Source organism: Sebastes umbrosus, chromosome 3 (assembly GCF_015220745.1).
Source record: "Sebastes umbrosus isolate fSebUmb1 chromosome 3, fSebUmb1.pri, whole genome shotgun sequence".
Lineage (NCBI taxonomy): Eukaryota > Metazoa > Chordata > Actinopteri > Perciformes > Sebastidae > Sebastes > Sebastes umbrosus.
The window spans coordinates 30,467,505-30,482,477 of NC_051271.1; the positions used below are offsets into that span (position 1 = coordinate 30,467,505).

The following is a 14,973-nucleotide window of genomic DNA, read 5'->3' on the forward strand; positions in this document are numbered from 1 at the left end:
CGACTTTTTTCTCGGAAAGTTATGACTTTATTCTGGTAATATTACGACTTTTTTCTCGTAATATTATGACTTTTTTCTCGTCATTTTACGACTTTTTTCTCATAATATTACAATTTTTTTCTCGTCATTTTACGACTTTTTTTCTCGTAATATTGCGACTTTTTTCTCGGAAAGTTATGACTTTATTCTGGTAATATTACGACTTTTTTCTCGTAATATTATGACTTTTTTCTCGTCATTTTACGACTTTTTTCTCATAATATTACAATTTTTTTCTCGTCATTTTACGACTTTTTTTCTCGTAATATTGCGACTTTTTTCTCGGAAAGTTATGACTTTATTCTGGTAATATTACGACTTTTTTCTCATAATATTACAACTTTTTTCTCGTCATTTTACGACTTTTTTTCTCGGAATATTGCGACTTTTTTCTCGGAAAGTTATGACTTTATTCTGGTAATATTACGACTTTTTTCTCGTAATATTATGACTTTTTTTCTCATAATATTACAACTTTTTTCTCGTAATATTATGACTTTTTTTCTCATAATATTACGACTTTTTTCTCGTAATATTATGACTTTTTTTCTCATAATATTACAACTTTTTTCTCGTAATATTATGACTTTTTTTCTCATAATATTACAACTTTTTTCTCGTAATATTATGACTTTTTTTCTCATAATATTACAACTTTTTTCTCGTCATTTTACGACTTTTTTTCTCGTAATATTGCGACTTTATTCTCATAAAGTTAGGACTTTATTCTCATAATAAAATCTCAGATTTTTTTACCCCTCAATGTGTCCCTAATACTCCGTCGTACTTTTCCGTAGTAACTGTTACATACTGTTACAATAAGGTAGAATACAGTGAGATAAAGCTGTGATCAGTGATGTGATGTCTGAGCCGCTCCTGAATCCACATCGGGACAGGAAGTTGTCTCTGGGAGAGGACAGGCTGTGTTGTCTTCCTGACAGCGGAGAGACTAAACCCACAGTGGACGGAGTCTGTTGGCTTCATCATCAGCTCATATTATCCGATAACCAGCTGTTTTTATTCTATTCAATAAGGGCAACGATGGAAGTCGACTCAGGTAAGCTGTGACGTCAGCGTGGTGCTTCTGTTAGAGGCTTCAAACGCGTCAAACTTACCGCAGCGTTAGCTCACCAGCTAGCAATGCTAATGCCTCAAACTCAGACTAGAGAGCCTCGAACAACCGACTAACAACTCTGACCTGCTGGTTAACCATGTGATGAAGGGTCTTTCTTTGGACGCGCACAAGTTACAGCGCTGAAGGAGTTTGTTTGGTTTCGTCTGAGACTCTTTACCGTGTCGAAACTCTGTTTGCAGTTTTACTTGCTGAGTCTGCAGTTTGTTAGCCATTGTCTGATGCTGGATAAACACACATAGTCAGTGTTGCACCTTGACTTAGTAATGGTTTCATTACTCTTATTCATGCTTTCTAATAGGTATAAGCTGCTCTGTCTGATGTGAGGATGGTGAACTAGTACTAAAACAGTCCTTTGTATCTGTAGACTCTGTTATTTTAAACATTGTGAAATGTCTTCTTCTTACACTAAAACTAAGAGGCAGTCCTTTTGTCCAGCCTTCACTACACTGATTACCTCAGATATATCCAGTCCCACTGGAGATAATACAATCTAAACCTGGTAGAGAATAGTCATCAAACTACCTCCCAACATGTCACATCTTGTTTGTCTGTATTGGGAAAGTCACTTATGGCAGGCAAAAGTACCCTTGGTAACACTTTATAATAACCATCATTTATAAATGGTAAATTAATACTTAATTAAACTGAGTTAAATGGTTATTTTACTGTTAAACAATGCAATTATCATTAATAATGTTTACTAATTATGAATAATGTTATAAATTCTGTTATTAGTATGTGTAATATGAAATAATTATATATAAATATATAAATTCTATATTGTATCATAGCTGATATGAGACAATAACATTACTCTGATTACATTAGTAAAGTATTTATTAACAGTTTATTGTTGCACACATTATAACATTTTATATACTATATTAAGATTTAGATGGACCAGAAACCAATTATTAACCATTGACAAATTATTATCAATCTATCTAAATAATGTCATTGGATTGTTTTACAGAGTATTTATTAACCATTTAACAAGGTATTATAATCATCAGTTGCAGCTTTATAATAACATCCAAACAATGTTTATATGTTAGTAATATCTTAATCATGAACAAATACTATAAGTAGCATTTTAAATAACATATACATATATATATATATATATATATATGTTATATATATATATATATATATATATATATATATATATATATATGTTATGTATATTTATATGTTATATAAAATGCTACTTATAGTATTTAAAATGTTGTAATGTGTGAAACAATAAACTGTTAAAATAACAAATTCTAGCATTACTAATAATTAGTAAACATTAATTATCATTTAGTTGTTTGTGAACAGCAAAATAACTATTCACAAAGTTTAATTAACTATTAATTTTCCTGTTATAAATGATGGTTATTGTGAAGTGTTACCGTGTTTTTTTTCTTGTTCAATTCTCTGTCTTGGAACAATATCAGCATGTCACTACATTTATAATTTACTTCAGTCCAGTGGTGAAAAATGATTACATTTCACAGTTTGTCAGTTTTAACCATTATTGTAACCTAGAGCCTTGAGCACCACATTATCAAATATATTAACTCTGTAAGATCTAATCATGTATATTCCCATTCTCTAGTTTTCTTCACTGATCATAGTGGAAGAGTCAACAGCAACCCACTGTTGGATCAGCTCCCCAGCTACCAGTCCCTGCTGTACCGCAGGAAGTCGTCGACTGGTGGCACCAAACGACGGAGCAGCTCCAGAGCGCGACTTGGCTCCTCTGGTGTTAGCAAATGGGGCGTGAGCACAGTCAGCAGACATGAGGAGAAACAGAAGAGTCAGACGGATGAGAGACCCATCAGGGAACTAGCCAAGACCATAGCCGAGAAACGCAGAGACAGGTAGGAGAGACACTAGTATCCTTACCACCCTCTTGAAGAAAAGACGTTGAACCGATCTGTTGGAAAATGTTCAATAGGGAATGGGAATCGTGGAGCATTCCGCAGCGCGCTGCCATTTTTGGAGGATGTGGCTATGGTAGACTCATCAAAGATAAGCTAGCTGATGTTATGCTAATGGAATACTAACAAAACATCAATCAATCTACCGGTATCTTGCAAAATGAAACCCATAACGTTAGCCTACCTTTGTGTCTGACTGTATATTATATATACTACAATTCTGCTTTTTAATCTCATTCACTGTGTGGTGTTTTGTGTTAGCTTTTGACACTTGCAGTAAACAGCCAGCGGATGGTGCTCTTATATTACCCTCTATCCTCCAAAAATGGCAGAGTTGCTGTCGGTGATGTGACATTCCCATTCCCTATTTATGTCTTTATTGTTGGCTTTGTTTAAAAGGTATCATATAGCGTAAGTCAGTAAACAATGTGTTTGACCACTAGAACACAACGCTTGGAGGAGGATCGAGAGCTCAGCGGTTTGAGACAGCTGAGGCAAAGCACCCGCAGGCATCTGAGGAGGCTGAGGGATGACGCCCATGAATGGCTGAGCTCCTTGAAGCTCTGGAGGGGAGACATCCACCTGATAGAAGGTGAGAGATGAAAAATGAGATGGACTGTCCTTAACCTCAGAGGCATTTATTGATTTCTACTCAGGATGACCGACATGAGTAAATATACTTTTGCTCGAACAGAAAGTGCACCAATTGTGGTTTTGTTGTCCCAAAATTAATTTCTCCATCTCTTCTCCTTCACGCTCAATAGGGATGTTTGGCACAGGGATCCTGTCTTACTTCTCCTTCCTGCGCTTCCTGGTCATGCTCAACTTGATCATCTTTGTGCTCATGTTCAGCTTCGTCATGTTGCCCATCATCATAGCCCCCAACGCTTCAGGGAATATCACCTACAACCAGAACGACGGTGAGAGGACGCTTGTTTGTTTCAACCTTGCGCATAAACTCGGCATAGAATAGTCTTGAGCTTCTACTCCCCTGTGTTTTACTACAGGAAGTGTGTGCAGCGTGTATCCCAGCAGCGCCCGGCGAGGTCTGGTCATCTTTCATGAGCACATTACAGATCTGCTGTCTGGTGGAGTAAGTATTTGCACTTCACATTTAAAGGGTAACTTTGGTATTTTTTTTTACAATGTTTTTGTGTCTAACTGACTAACAATTTCTGAAAAAGGTCCAGTATTGAGGGAGAGCGCTGTAGACGGCAGCTGCTCACGGGTTGCAACATGGTGCTATTGGGGCAAGCTGGCACTGTCATTTACATCCACTAAAAGTGCTTGTTTTTGCCATGACAGGCTCTGGTTGTTATTATAAGTGTCTGACATTATGGGAAGAATCTCGCTCAAGGAGAAGTCTCGTTGTGAAATCTGGCGAGGTGACGTGTTGCCGAAAGACAACGGTGGAATACATCCGTGGTGGAGACATGAGTGCCAGCTGGGCAGAGTTTTTTGTGTTGGAGTACAGAAAGCGTAGCTTAGTGTTACCTAAAAGATTTTCAATGTCACGGCTGAATATTTAGATGATTTCGGTGATGTGGATGAGGTCTTTGAATTCGATGACCGCCTGTATTTATTTGAGCCAGAGTATACAGATATTCAGATTTCACAAAAAGACTTCTCCTTGAGAGGGACTCGGACACAATAACAAACAGACCTGATCAAGCAAAAGGTAAGAAAAAGGTTTTATTTCCCTGTGGGTTCTTTCCATAATGTTGTCAGGCACTTATAATAACAATCTGAGCCTGTCAGTGGTTGATGCTGCTCACTTTCCCTCGCAGCTCGATTCGCAGCTGCCAGTTACAGCGTTCTCCCTCAATACTGGACCATTTTTAGTGTTTTTCAAGTGTTGTCCCCCATTAGTCACATAAACACAAAAACATGGGGAAATAGGGTCCAGGTTGAAAAATGACCCTCTAATGGTCCCTGGAAGAAAAATAAAGGTTTCATTTGGTTACTTCACTCACCTTTTGTTCCTAACCTGCAGGGCTTTCTGGAACAAACCTATCTTTTCTACGGCTACTACAAGGTGGACAAAATACACTTTTCCAAGACCACTTACAATTTGCCGCTGGCCTACCTGCTGGTCACAATAGCCTACCTGTTCCTCAGTCTCATCTGGATTGTTAAAAGGTACTGAAAAGACAAACATTTTACTTCAGTTTAACTTTTGGTAATGTCGGCTCACTTCGAATAACTTTTCTTCTTCGAGGTCTGCCACGGGATTCAAACGTAACCTGGTTCAGGATGAGGATCGCTTTCAGAGCTTTTGCAACAAAATTTTTGCAGGCTGGGACTTCTGCATCACCAACGAGAACGCCGTGAGGCTGAAGAGAAGCAGTTTGCTCTATGAGCTCAGGGTTAGTTGATCATTCCTGTTGAACACGATGTGTTTTATAGGGCGGAATTTAGCAGGAGCCAAAAGATAAGATTCAGGAAGGTCAATGTAAACCTAAATAGAAGCATAGTGTTGGAAAAGTATTAGGTTACATCCACACTAATAAGTTTTTGTTTCAAAATGCATAACTTTTGCTAGGTTTATGCCTAGCGTCCACACTACTCCGCTGCTTTCGAGATGTTTGAAAACGCTGCTGACCCCGTTTTAGTTTGAAAACTCTGGGGATGCGTTTTAGTCTGGAGACAGAAACAGAGTGACGCAAACACCCACGTTCACTTCTTGATTGGGTCTTATCAGCCATGATTCATCACACCCCATCACGTGAACCTTTTCCGTAAGAAAACAAACGACATCAACCTCGACCACCAGTAGTTAATTTCAACATGGATAACAAGTTACAAGCGTTGCTGACCTTGTTGTCTCCGCTAGCAGCTGTTGTGCAGTTAAATACCGCGTTTTATAATGTTACTACTGCCTACATGCACAGGAGGCAAGCTATTATTCAAGCACTTTACATCAATTCCCATGTCCAGCGCTACTTCTTGTTTACACCGGCACGCGCATGCCCAGTGTACGTGAATGGTCATGTGATATGCGTTTTCAGGCGTGGTAGTATGGACGGAGGTCAATTCTGAAACGTCCCTAAAACGCTCATCTGGACGGAGATGGCATATTAGTGTGGATGTAGCCTAAAGCTACATGTAATATCAAAGAAATATAACTAAGATTTCTACCTCTCACCTTCTTCAGGATGCTTTATTTTGTTTTAGAGCTTTTCAAAAAGCTCTTTTCACTTGATGTGGTTTTCCCTCAGAACTGAGTTGTTTGTTGCAAATGTTTAATCTGTTGAATGTTTGCCTGCCTCGTTCTAAAATTGCACGTTCTTCTATCCCCAGACAGATTTGGAGGAAGAGAGGATCAAACAGAAAATAGCAGATCGCACCCGCAAAGAGAGGTGCCGGATTTACCTCATCCGCCTCATTCTCAACCTTTTTGTTATCGGCGTTCTGGCTGGCTGCTTCTACAGCATTTATTTAGCCACCATCTTCTCCCAGAAAGTACAGATGGATAAGATAAAGGTAATGAAATGTTGCTGATGTCCTTTGACCTCCACTTCGGTCTTTTATTATTATCCTTCTGTCCAAGTAACTGATTGCCGCTACTAGAAACTTCATTCAAACTTGAAACCAGATTTTGTTTGAGTGATCACCTATGATTTTCTCTTTTTTTTTTTGTTCTGTAAAGCATTTTATAAAATTGAGCTCCTGACTCTTTAATATCCCTAGGGGAAAACGTTTATCAAATTTAGACCTTTAAACAGACATCTCTTTTTCCTCGGTTACAGGAGAATTTCATCGTGGATCTCATCTATGAGTATCTACCCTCAATTGTCATCACCTTGGCCAACTTTATCACCCCCCTTCTCTTCTCCGTTATCATCAATTATGAGGACTACTCGCCTGCCTTCGAGATCCGCTTCACTCTCATGAGGTACAGTTGACTTTCACTAACCTCTTCCTCATCCTTTCTCTTAACCCTCTCCCACAATAGACCCGTTTTTGTCTTTTTTAGGGGGGGTACAGGGGGTCTTTAGGGGGAGAAAGCAGGTATAATGTCACATAGAAGTGGTGTACATCACCAGGAAGCTGAAGCTGCCCGAAGATTAATTTGAGATGCAGCTCAGCACTGTGTCAAGTTGTTCTTGTCATAAATCCAAAATAAACATGAAGTAATTTATCAGTTATTTAAAATAAATTGTAAAAGTGCATAAGAAGGCTTCGAACATTATGATAGAAGTACAGTATAGTATATGATGGCCTTAACTGAGAGACAATTAAGTCAGTCAGGATCGCGAGTCTCAGAGGGTTAACTGTGATATTTACGTGAAAAATTGCATTAGTAGACAAACGCTATCAGGAAAAATTGGCACATTTGCCAATAAACGATGATGCAAAAAGGAGGCTTAATACATACAGTCATGACTAAGATGTGTTAAAGTATATATAGCAGCTTGTTAGTGTGACCCACGTAGCTGCTATGTTAGCACCACGGTAGCTGTTGGCTAGAAAGACACAACAACTAACCATAATATCTCTATAACCATATTTATGATCAAATTGACACATGTTCTATTACACAGACTCGTGGCTGTTATGAAAAGTTAAAGTTATATCTCCTAACTCGTACAATTCCCTGAGCCTCTGGCTGCGCGATTACTTCACTCAGAGCAGCTGTCAATCACAGCTGTCAATCATGATGCGTACTTCTATGGGTCCCATTCGCTAACATGGAGGGGGCGGGATTTATTGCCATTACTGCAGCCAACCACCAGAGGGAGATCAATGTCATGTCATCCATCTTTATATGCAGTCTGTGGTGTGGACATGTTTCTATTGTGAAACACTTGCTGTAATACCAGTAACACTATATGGCTGAATGTTCTAATTTTCTGTCCTTCTTTCTCTTTTCTTCGCAGGTGTGTCTTCATGCGGTTGACCAGTATTGGGGTTTTGCTCTTCTCTCTCTGGTCTCAGATCACCAAATGTGAAAAGGAGCCCTGCATCTGTGGTTATAACCATTTGCTTTACTCTGTAAGTCATTTCCCTGCGTTCCAACACAATATACAATGATTCCTTGTAATAATACACAGGTACCAGCATCAAACCAGCCTTTATCACCATGTCAACATGCATACCTGTAGCTCGCTGCTTGATGATTTCCTGAAACTATCTAAGAGGTTGCAAAGCTAATAAGGTTTAATTTTAGAATGTTAGTCATCATTTACATTAGATTATAACTGCACAGGCATTTGACAACTTTTTGGTCTTGATAAAAATGCCCTTCACTGGTAAGTGAGCACCACATTTGTTCAGTCTTTTCTCACTCATTTGGGTTTTCAGTATTAAATCCATTCTTCTTCCACAAGGTGGAACTGCTCCTGGGATGAGTCTCAGAAATACTTCCCTCAAATCTTATGATGATATATTCAAAGTGCTTTTTATGTGTGCCTCTGTCTACCTCTTTGTTGTTGTCCACAGTGTTGGGAGACCCGTGTGGGCCAGGAGATGTTCAAACTCACCATCTTTGACTTCATCATCATTGTTGCAGTCACCATCTTTGTGGAGTTTCCCAGAAGGTAAGTCCTCATCTTACCTAAGTCAAAAAAAAAACTTCAACCTTTTATTAGTCTAGTTTTATGGACAAAATGTGATCATCTTAAGACATTTCAAGAGGCTTTGACATTTTAGGAACAGTGTGTAGCATTTAGTGGGATGTATTGGCAGAAATGGAATAAAATATTCAGGGCTGTCAGTCGATTAAAATATTTAATTGCGATTAAACGCATGAATGTCCATACTTAATCGCAAATTCTTCGCACAGTTTTATTCGCACATTACTGGCTCTCAAGAGGGTCATTCATGTTTTCCCGTTGGCCACCGTAGTTCTCCTACACTTTTGGCACACAGGAGAAGTTTCAGTTGGTTGCAATCTGCAACCTCACACCTAGATGCCGACCTATCCTACACACTGCTCCTTTAATTTTATAAAGTATTCTGTCTCTGTATGACCGTTGACATATTCTACAGTATTTTTTAAGCGTTGCTCAAGTTTATGTTTTTTATTCTGTTGCAATCCAATGGTGATACTATTAGGTGGAAATGATTCTCACCCTTTGTTCTTTAGTCATTTGTAACAGTGTCCTTGTGTTACTCTGCATTTCTCAGGCTGATAGTGAATCACTGTGACTGTGGCCTGGCTAAGTGGTGGGGCCAGCAGGAGTTTGCTATCCCTCAGAATGTGCTGGAGATCGTCTACGGTCAAACCATCTGCTGGATCGGCACGTTCTACAGCCCGATGCTGCCTGCCATCTGCACTATTAAATACTTCTTTATCTTCTATATCAAAAAGGTGATTTTTTCTTACATGTTTCTTTTTTTTTGTTACATGAGTCAAAATCAGATGTTGTCAAAGTTTATGATGTTCTTTTGTGCTCCTTATTTGCAGGTCTCATTGATAAACAACTGCCGTCCAGCCACACGTCCGTTCCGAGCGTCCAGCTCTAACTTCTTCTTCCTGGTTGTGCTGCTGATAGGCCTGGCTCTGGCCTGTCTGCCTGTCACGTTTAGTGTGGCACAGTGAGTAATGCACTGTCGATGACCATGTTAGGTTTTAACTTCAGTCTGTAGAGCTTGGGGGGTCACGGTTGAGCTCTATTGGGTAATATCGTGTCAATATATTTTTATTTTACTGTTGAATATACATGGAGACAGGATATTTGACATTTCTGCCTTCTGCATTTTACCAACTAAATAAATGTAGCACCGCTCATTGCTACAGCTTGCATGTTTCTCCTGGCATATATATACTCATTCACTCATCTCTTGTTGCACAGAATAAACTCTTCACAGGCCTGTGGACCATTTGTTAATTACAACACCTCCTGGGAGGTGCTGCCAGCTACAGTATCCAAGTTACCCCACGGAATCAAAAAATTCCTCTTCGCTCTCTCATCAGAGGCCTTCGCTGTCTCCTTCTTTGTTGTCACATGGTACGTGTTTCCGTCAGGTATTTCAGCATTTGAACTGTTGGTAACAAAGTGGTCTTTTCTCTCTACGGTTGTAATTTTTAACACTTTCATTTTCCCCTGCAGCTTGGCCATGTTTTATGTGATCGCACTAGCTGGAGCTCACAAGAGAGTCATTAACCAACTAAGGGAGCAGCTAGCCATGGTAGGTTTACTCAAAAACCAAGTCTCGTCAAGTCTGTTTCAACATTTTTAGGGCTGTCAATCGATTAAAATATTTAATTACATTTAATCTCAAAATAATCAACTTTTATCTGTTCAAAATGTACCTTAACGAGAGATTTGTCAAGAATTTAATACTCTTATCAACATGGGAGTGGACAAATATGCTTGCTTTATGAAAATGTATGTATATATTTATTATTGGAAATCAATTAACAACACAAAACAATGACACATATTGTCCAGGAACCCTCACACATACTGCATTTAGCATAGAAAATATGCTCAAATCATAACGTGGCAAACTCAAGTCCAACAGGTAACAACAGCTGTCAGTGTGTCAGTGTGCTGACTTGACTATGACTTGCCCCAAACTGCATGTGATTATCATAAAGTGGGCATGTCTGTGAAGGAGAGAATTGTATCTTGAGGTCAGAGGTCAAGGGACCACTTTGGAAATGGCCATGCCAGTTTTTCCTTGCCAAAATTTAGCGCAAGCTTGGAGCGTTATTTAGCCTCCTTCTCGACAAACAAGACATTCATATGATGCCATTATCTTTACTCTAGCTTTAAAACTGAGCCTGCTACAACCTAGAAATCACAAGTGGCATTAATACGTTAAAGAAATCAGTGGCGTTAAAGCGAATTTGTGTTAACGCGTTATTATCGCGTTAACTTTGACTGCCCTACAATTTTTCTGTTCTTATCTCTTTTCTTAATTATACATTGACTGTGCTTGATCATCATTTTGTTTCCCAGGACGGCCGTGACAAGCGTTTCCTGATCCAAAAGCTGTGCCAGGCCCAGAGGCTCTCAGCTGTGTCCAAATCCCAGCCCCGCAGCAGCCGAAGCAGCCGAAGCAGCCCCAGCTACCACACCAGCTTCTCCAACAATTTCAATGAAGGTGTGTTCCTGGCACACTCCCCTCCGGACTCCTTCACACATGTGTGAGGCAATGGCCTGATATTACAGACCAAAAATCAGAGACTGGACAGACGGACTGGAGATGAAAATCATGTCTTCAATCTCCTTTTTATATTGTGAAAACAGTACAATTTGGGCGCTTCCATGGACCTGCTTACATTAATGTGTTGTGTCTTTTCAGTGTTCTTTTGTTGACAATCTGATTATTATAAAACTATTATGAGGCCACAATGTTCAAGTACTTTTAAACCAGAATGATCATGGCTTGTCACGTGTTTTTGCGGTGTCTTTCCCTGTTATATGTACTGTCCCCTTTTCCTTCTGAGAAGGACTTGAATTACTATAACCACTGGAGTATGAAAAACCTTTCTGAATTTTATGCACTTTAAATGTATTAACACTACCGTTTTCTTACTTTTATAACTTTTGTGTTGACATAACAGTGTGTTCATTGTGTGTTTTTAGCGTTTATCATTATTAATAACTGAGGCTGGATAATAATGCAAAGAACTGATTCATTTCAAAACACTAAACTGTAATCATGTTCATTTTATCATTACTGTGACTGTTTTTTAAAAAGATTTTATATGGATTCCCCAATACTACATATAGAATCTACATCAAATACACTTGATTTCCAGTATAAGTTAAGATTTTGAGTATAAGTCATTTAAATACAATCGATGGAAAAAAGAATAATCCAACTCTGCCGATACCTCTCTGTATCCTTGTATCCTGAAATATACAAATTGATGGATTCAAATTAAATTTCTTTTTTTCAGAAGATTGAAACCAAAAAAGGCCACTCAAAACTGACAGTTTTTGTAACTAATATAACTTTTGAATGGTGGGTGTTGGTAGCTAATATGTTGTTGGTACTAAAAAAATAATGTTACGTCAGATATTGGAAATAAATGCTGTTTAACTTTATTTTGATGCATATTATATGACTGTGGTGACTGGAAAATAAATAAATATTGAAATTTGTCAAACAGTCTTTGTTTTTTCAATTACCTACAAATTTGCGGTCTTCAAATATCACTCAATTCCCTACACTGCCAAGATAGGTGACATATACATACAGTATATAGAGACATTTCAGACACCATCTGGTCAACCATGATGAGGGGAGTATATTCATCTTCCATATGTATGAAACATACTGTTATGCAGTTAAAAGTTTCCACCGACTGCACTGGACCAAAGTTAAAGACTATTCCAATTCACATCGGATATAGACCCAATGTGTGACCGTTGCAAGCAGAACCAGGCCACTCAAATTCACATGTTTGGGGATTGTCCTAAATTGTTTTATTAATATTCAGTATGCTTTCCAAAACTACTGATAAATCCTTAGAACCATCAGCCTACCTTGCTTTATTTTGGTGTGGTACCACAAAATTTTACTTTTAACAACAATAAACTAAACCATTTGTCTTTTGCTATGTTAGTGGAAAGACAAATTTGGATTAGATGGAAAGATTGCAACCCTCCAACATTTGCACAATAGCATAGAGATATGTTGTGTTTTATTAAGTTGGAGAAGATCAGGTGTACTATTAATGGATCAGCTGACGAGTTTTCATTGATATGGCAACCTTTTCTTCATCGTGTTGATGCCTTAAGCTGGGATAACTTTGTGGCTGAGTAGAGTTTGGTGTATGTATGTGTATGTATATATGTATACTGTATATATGACCAGGAACGTTGCAAACAAAGCATTGGAAGGACCCCTGATTTGTCTTTGTGTTCACATTATTTCTGCTTAACTCCTGTGATTGTTTTATGCATGTTAGTGCCCTAGATAATAGGGTGTACTGTCCTAGACCCCTGACACAATGCAAAACTACCTTCGGTCAGTCATTTTTTCAGTAAAAGGAACGCCCTGCCAACGGAAATAAAAATACAACCTGACCTGAAAACGTTTAATGAAAAGGTGAAACACTGGCTAAAACTAAACCAAACCTGTTATCACTGATTATTGATTGGGAATATACAGTACATCTGTAAATTGATTGTAATGTACGATGTTGTATTATGTGATTTTATGTAAGATGTGCTATTCTGTATTTTTTCTTTTTTTTTTTTCTTAAAAGCCTAACCAGGGACAAGGTCTGCAAATTAGCTATGGCTAGAAGTCCTATACACCTTGCATCGGTTGCACTTTAATCAAGTGTAACAATGCCTATGTATTGCCCCTGTCAAATAAACTAATAAAAACACAAAAAAACACCAATGTATTTATTTATTGATAATTATCTTTCTCTTAACTATGATTATGTTATTTTATTTGTATATTTGTGTGTATTTCTTTTTTTTGTACACTTGTTTTCCTTGCGTGGTTTTAGTTGTGTGCCCTCTGGGTGTTGTCATTTGGGATATCTATCAGTCCAAACATGTGGATGCAGTGGATTTTCAGAGTTGTAGTAACAAAATTCAGAAATAAACTTTGTTCCAAAAACAAAAACAAAAAAAAACAATCTTCGTTTTGCGTCTTTCCTCCCCTCTTTTCTCCTTCTTCCCCTCTTTCCTCCTTCCTCCCCTCTTTTCTCCCCTCTTTTCTCCTTCCTCCCCTCTTTCCTCCTTCCTTCCCTCTTTCCTCCTTCCTCCACTCTTTTCTCCCCTCTTTCCTCCCTTCTTTCCTCCTTCCTCCCCTCTTTCCTCCTTCCTTCCCTCTATCATCCTTCCTCCACTCTTTTCTCCCCTCTTTCCTCCTTCCTCCCCTCTTTTCTCCCTTCTTTTCTCCTTCCTCCCCTCTTTCCTCTATTCCTTCCCTCTTTTCTCCCCTCTTTTCTCCCCTCCTTCCTCCCCTCTTTCCTCCTTCCTTCCCTCTTTCCTCCTTCCTTCCCTCTATCGTCCTTCCTCCACTCTTTTCTCCCCTCTTTCCTCCCTTCTTTCCTCCTTCCTCCCCTCTTTCCTCCCCTCTTTCCTCCTTCCTCCCCTCTTTCCTCCTTCCTTCCCTCTTTTCTCCCCTCTTTCCTCCCTTCTTTCCTCCTTCCTCCCCTCTTTCCTCCTTCCTTCCCTCTTTCCTCCTTCCTCCACTCTTTTCTCCCTTCTTTCCTCCTTCCTCCCCTCTTTCCTCCCCTCTTTCCTCCTTCCTCCACTCTTTTCTCCCTTCTTTCCTCATTCCTCCCCTCTTTCCTCCCCTCTTTCCTCCTTCCTCCCCTCTTTCCTCCTTCCTTCCCTCTATCATCCTTCCTCCACTCTTTTCTCCCCTCTTTCCTCCTTCCTCCACTCTTTTCTCCCTTCTTTCCTCCTTCCTCCCCTCTTTCCTCCCTTCTTTCCTCCTTCCTCCCCTCTTTCCTCCTTCCTTCCCTCTATCATCCTTCCTCCACTCTTTTCTCCCCTCTTTCCTCCTTCCTCCCCTCTTTTCTCCCTTCTTTCCTCCTTCCTCCCCTCTTTCCTCTATTCCTTCCCTCTTTTCTCCCCTCTTTTCTCCCCTCCTTCCTCCCCTCTTTCCTCCTTCCTTCCCTCCTTCCTCCTTCCTTCCCTCTATCGTCCTTCCTCCACTCTTTTCTCCCCTCCTTCCTCCCCTCTTTCCTCCTTCCTTCCCTCTTTCCTCCTTCCTTCCCTCTATCGTCCTTCCTCCACTCTTTTCTCCCCTCTTTCCTCCCTTCTTTCCTCCTTCCTCCCCTCTTTCCTCCTTCCTTCCCTCTTTTCTCCCCTCCTTCCTCCCCTCTTTCCACCTTCCTCCACTCTTTCCTCCCTTCTTTCCTCCTTCCTCCCCTCTTTCCTCCTTCCTTCCCTCTTTTCTCCCCTCCTTCCTCCCCTCTTTCCTCCTTCCTCCCCTCTTTCC

At 39.5% G+C, this 14,973-nt stretch overlaps 1 protein-coding gene across 1 annotated transcript in view; it reads left to right on the forward strand.

Moving 5' to 3' along the window:
• The first annotated feature begins 930 nt into the window (after window positions 1-930).
• The window catches only part of nomo (nodal modulator), a 40,926-nt gene continuing 26,883 nt past the window's right edge, over window positions 931-14,973 (forward strand). Inside the window, 16 exon segments of the mRNA XM_037764172.1 lie at window positions 931-1,096; window positions 2,778-3,042; window positions 3,546-3,694; window positions 3,867-4,022; window positions 4,110-4,195; window positions 5,096-5,241; window positions 5,321-5,468; window positions 6,403-6,585; window positions 6,852-6,997; window positions 7,983-8,097; window positions 8,545-8,642; window positions 9,232-9,415; window positions 9,512-9,642; window positions 9,900-10,055; window positions 10,158-10,236; window positions 11,013-11,198. Coding sequence (XP_037620100.1) covers window positions 1,081-1,096; window positions 2,778-3,042; window positions 3,546-3,694; window positions 3,867-4,022; window positions 4,110-4,195; window positions 5,096-5,241; window positions 5,321-5,468; window positions 6,403-6,585; window positions 6,852-6,997; window positions 7,983-8,097; window positions 8,545-8,642; window positions 9,232-9,415; window positions 9,512-9,642; window positions 9,900-10,055; window positions 10,158-10,236; window positions 11,013-11,198 — 2,244 coding nt within the window. The 5' untranslated portion in view covers window positions 931-1,080.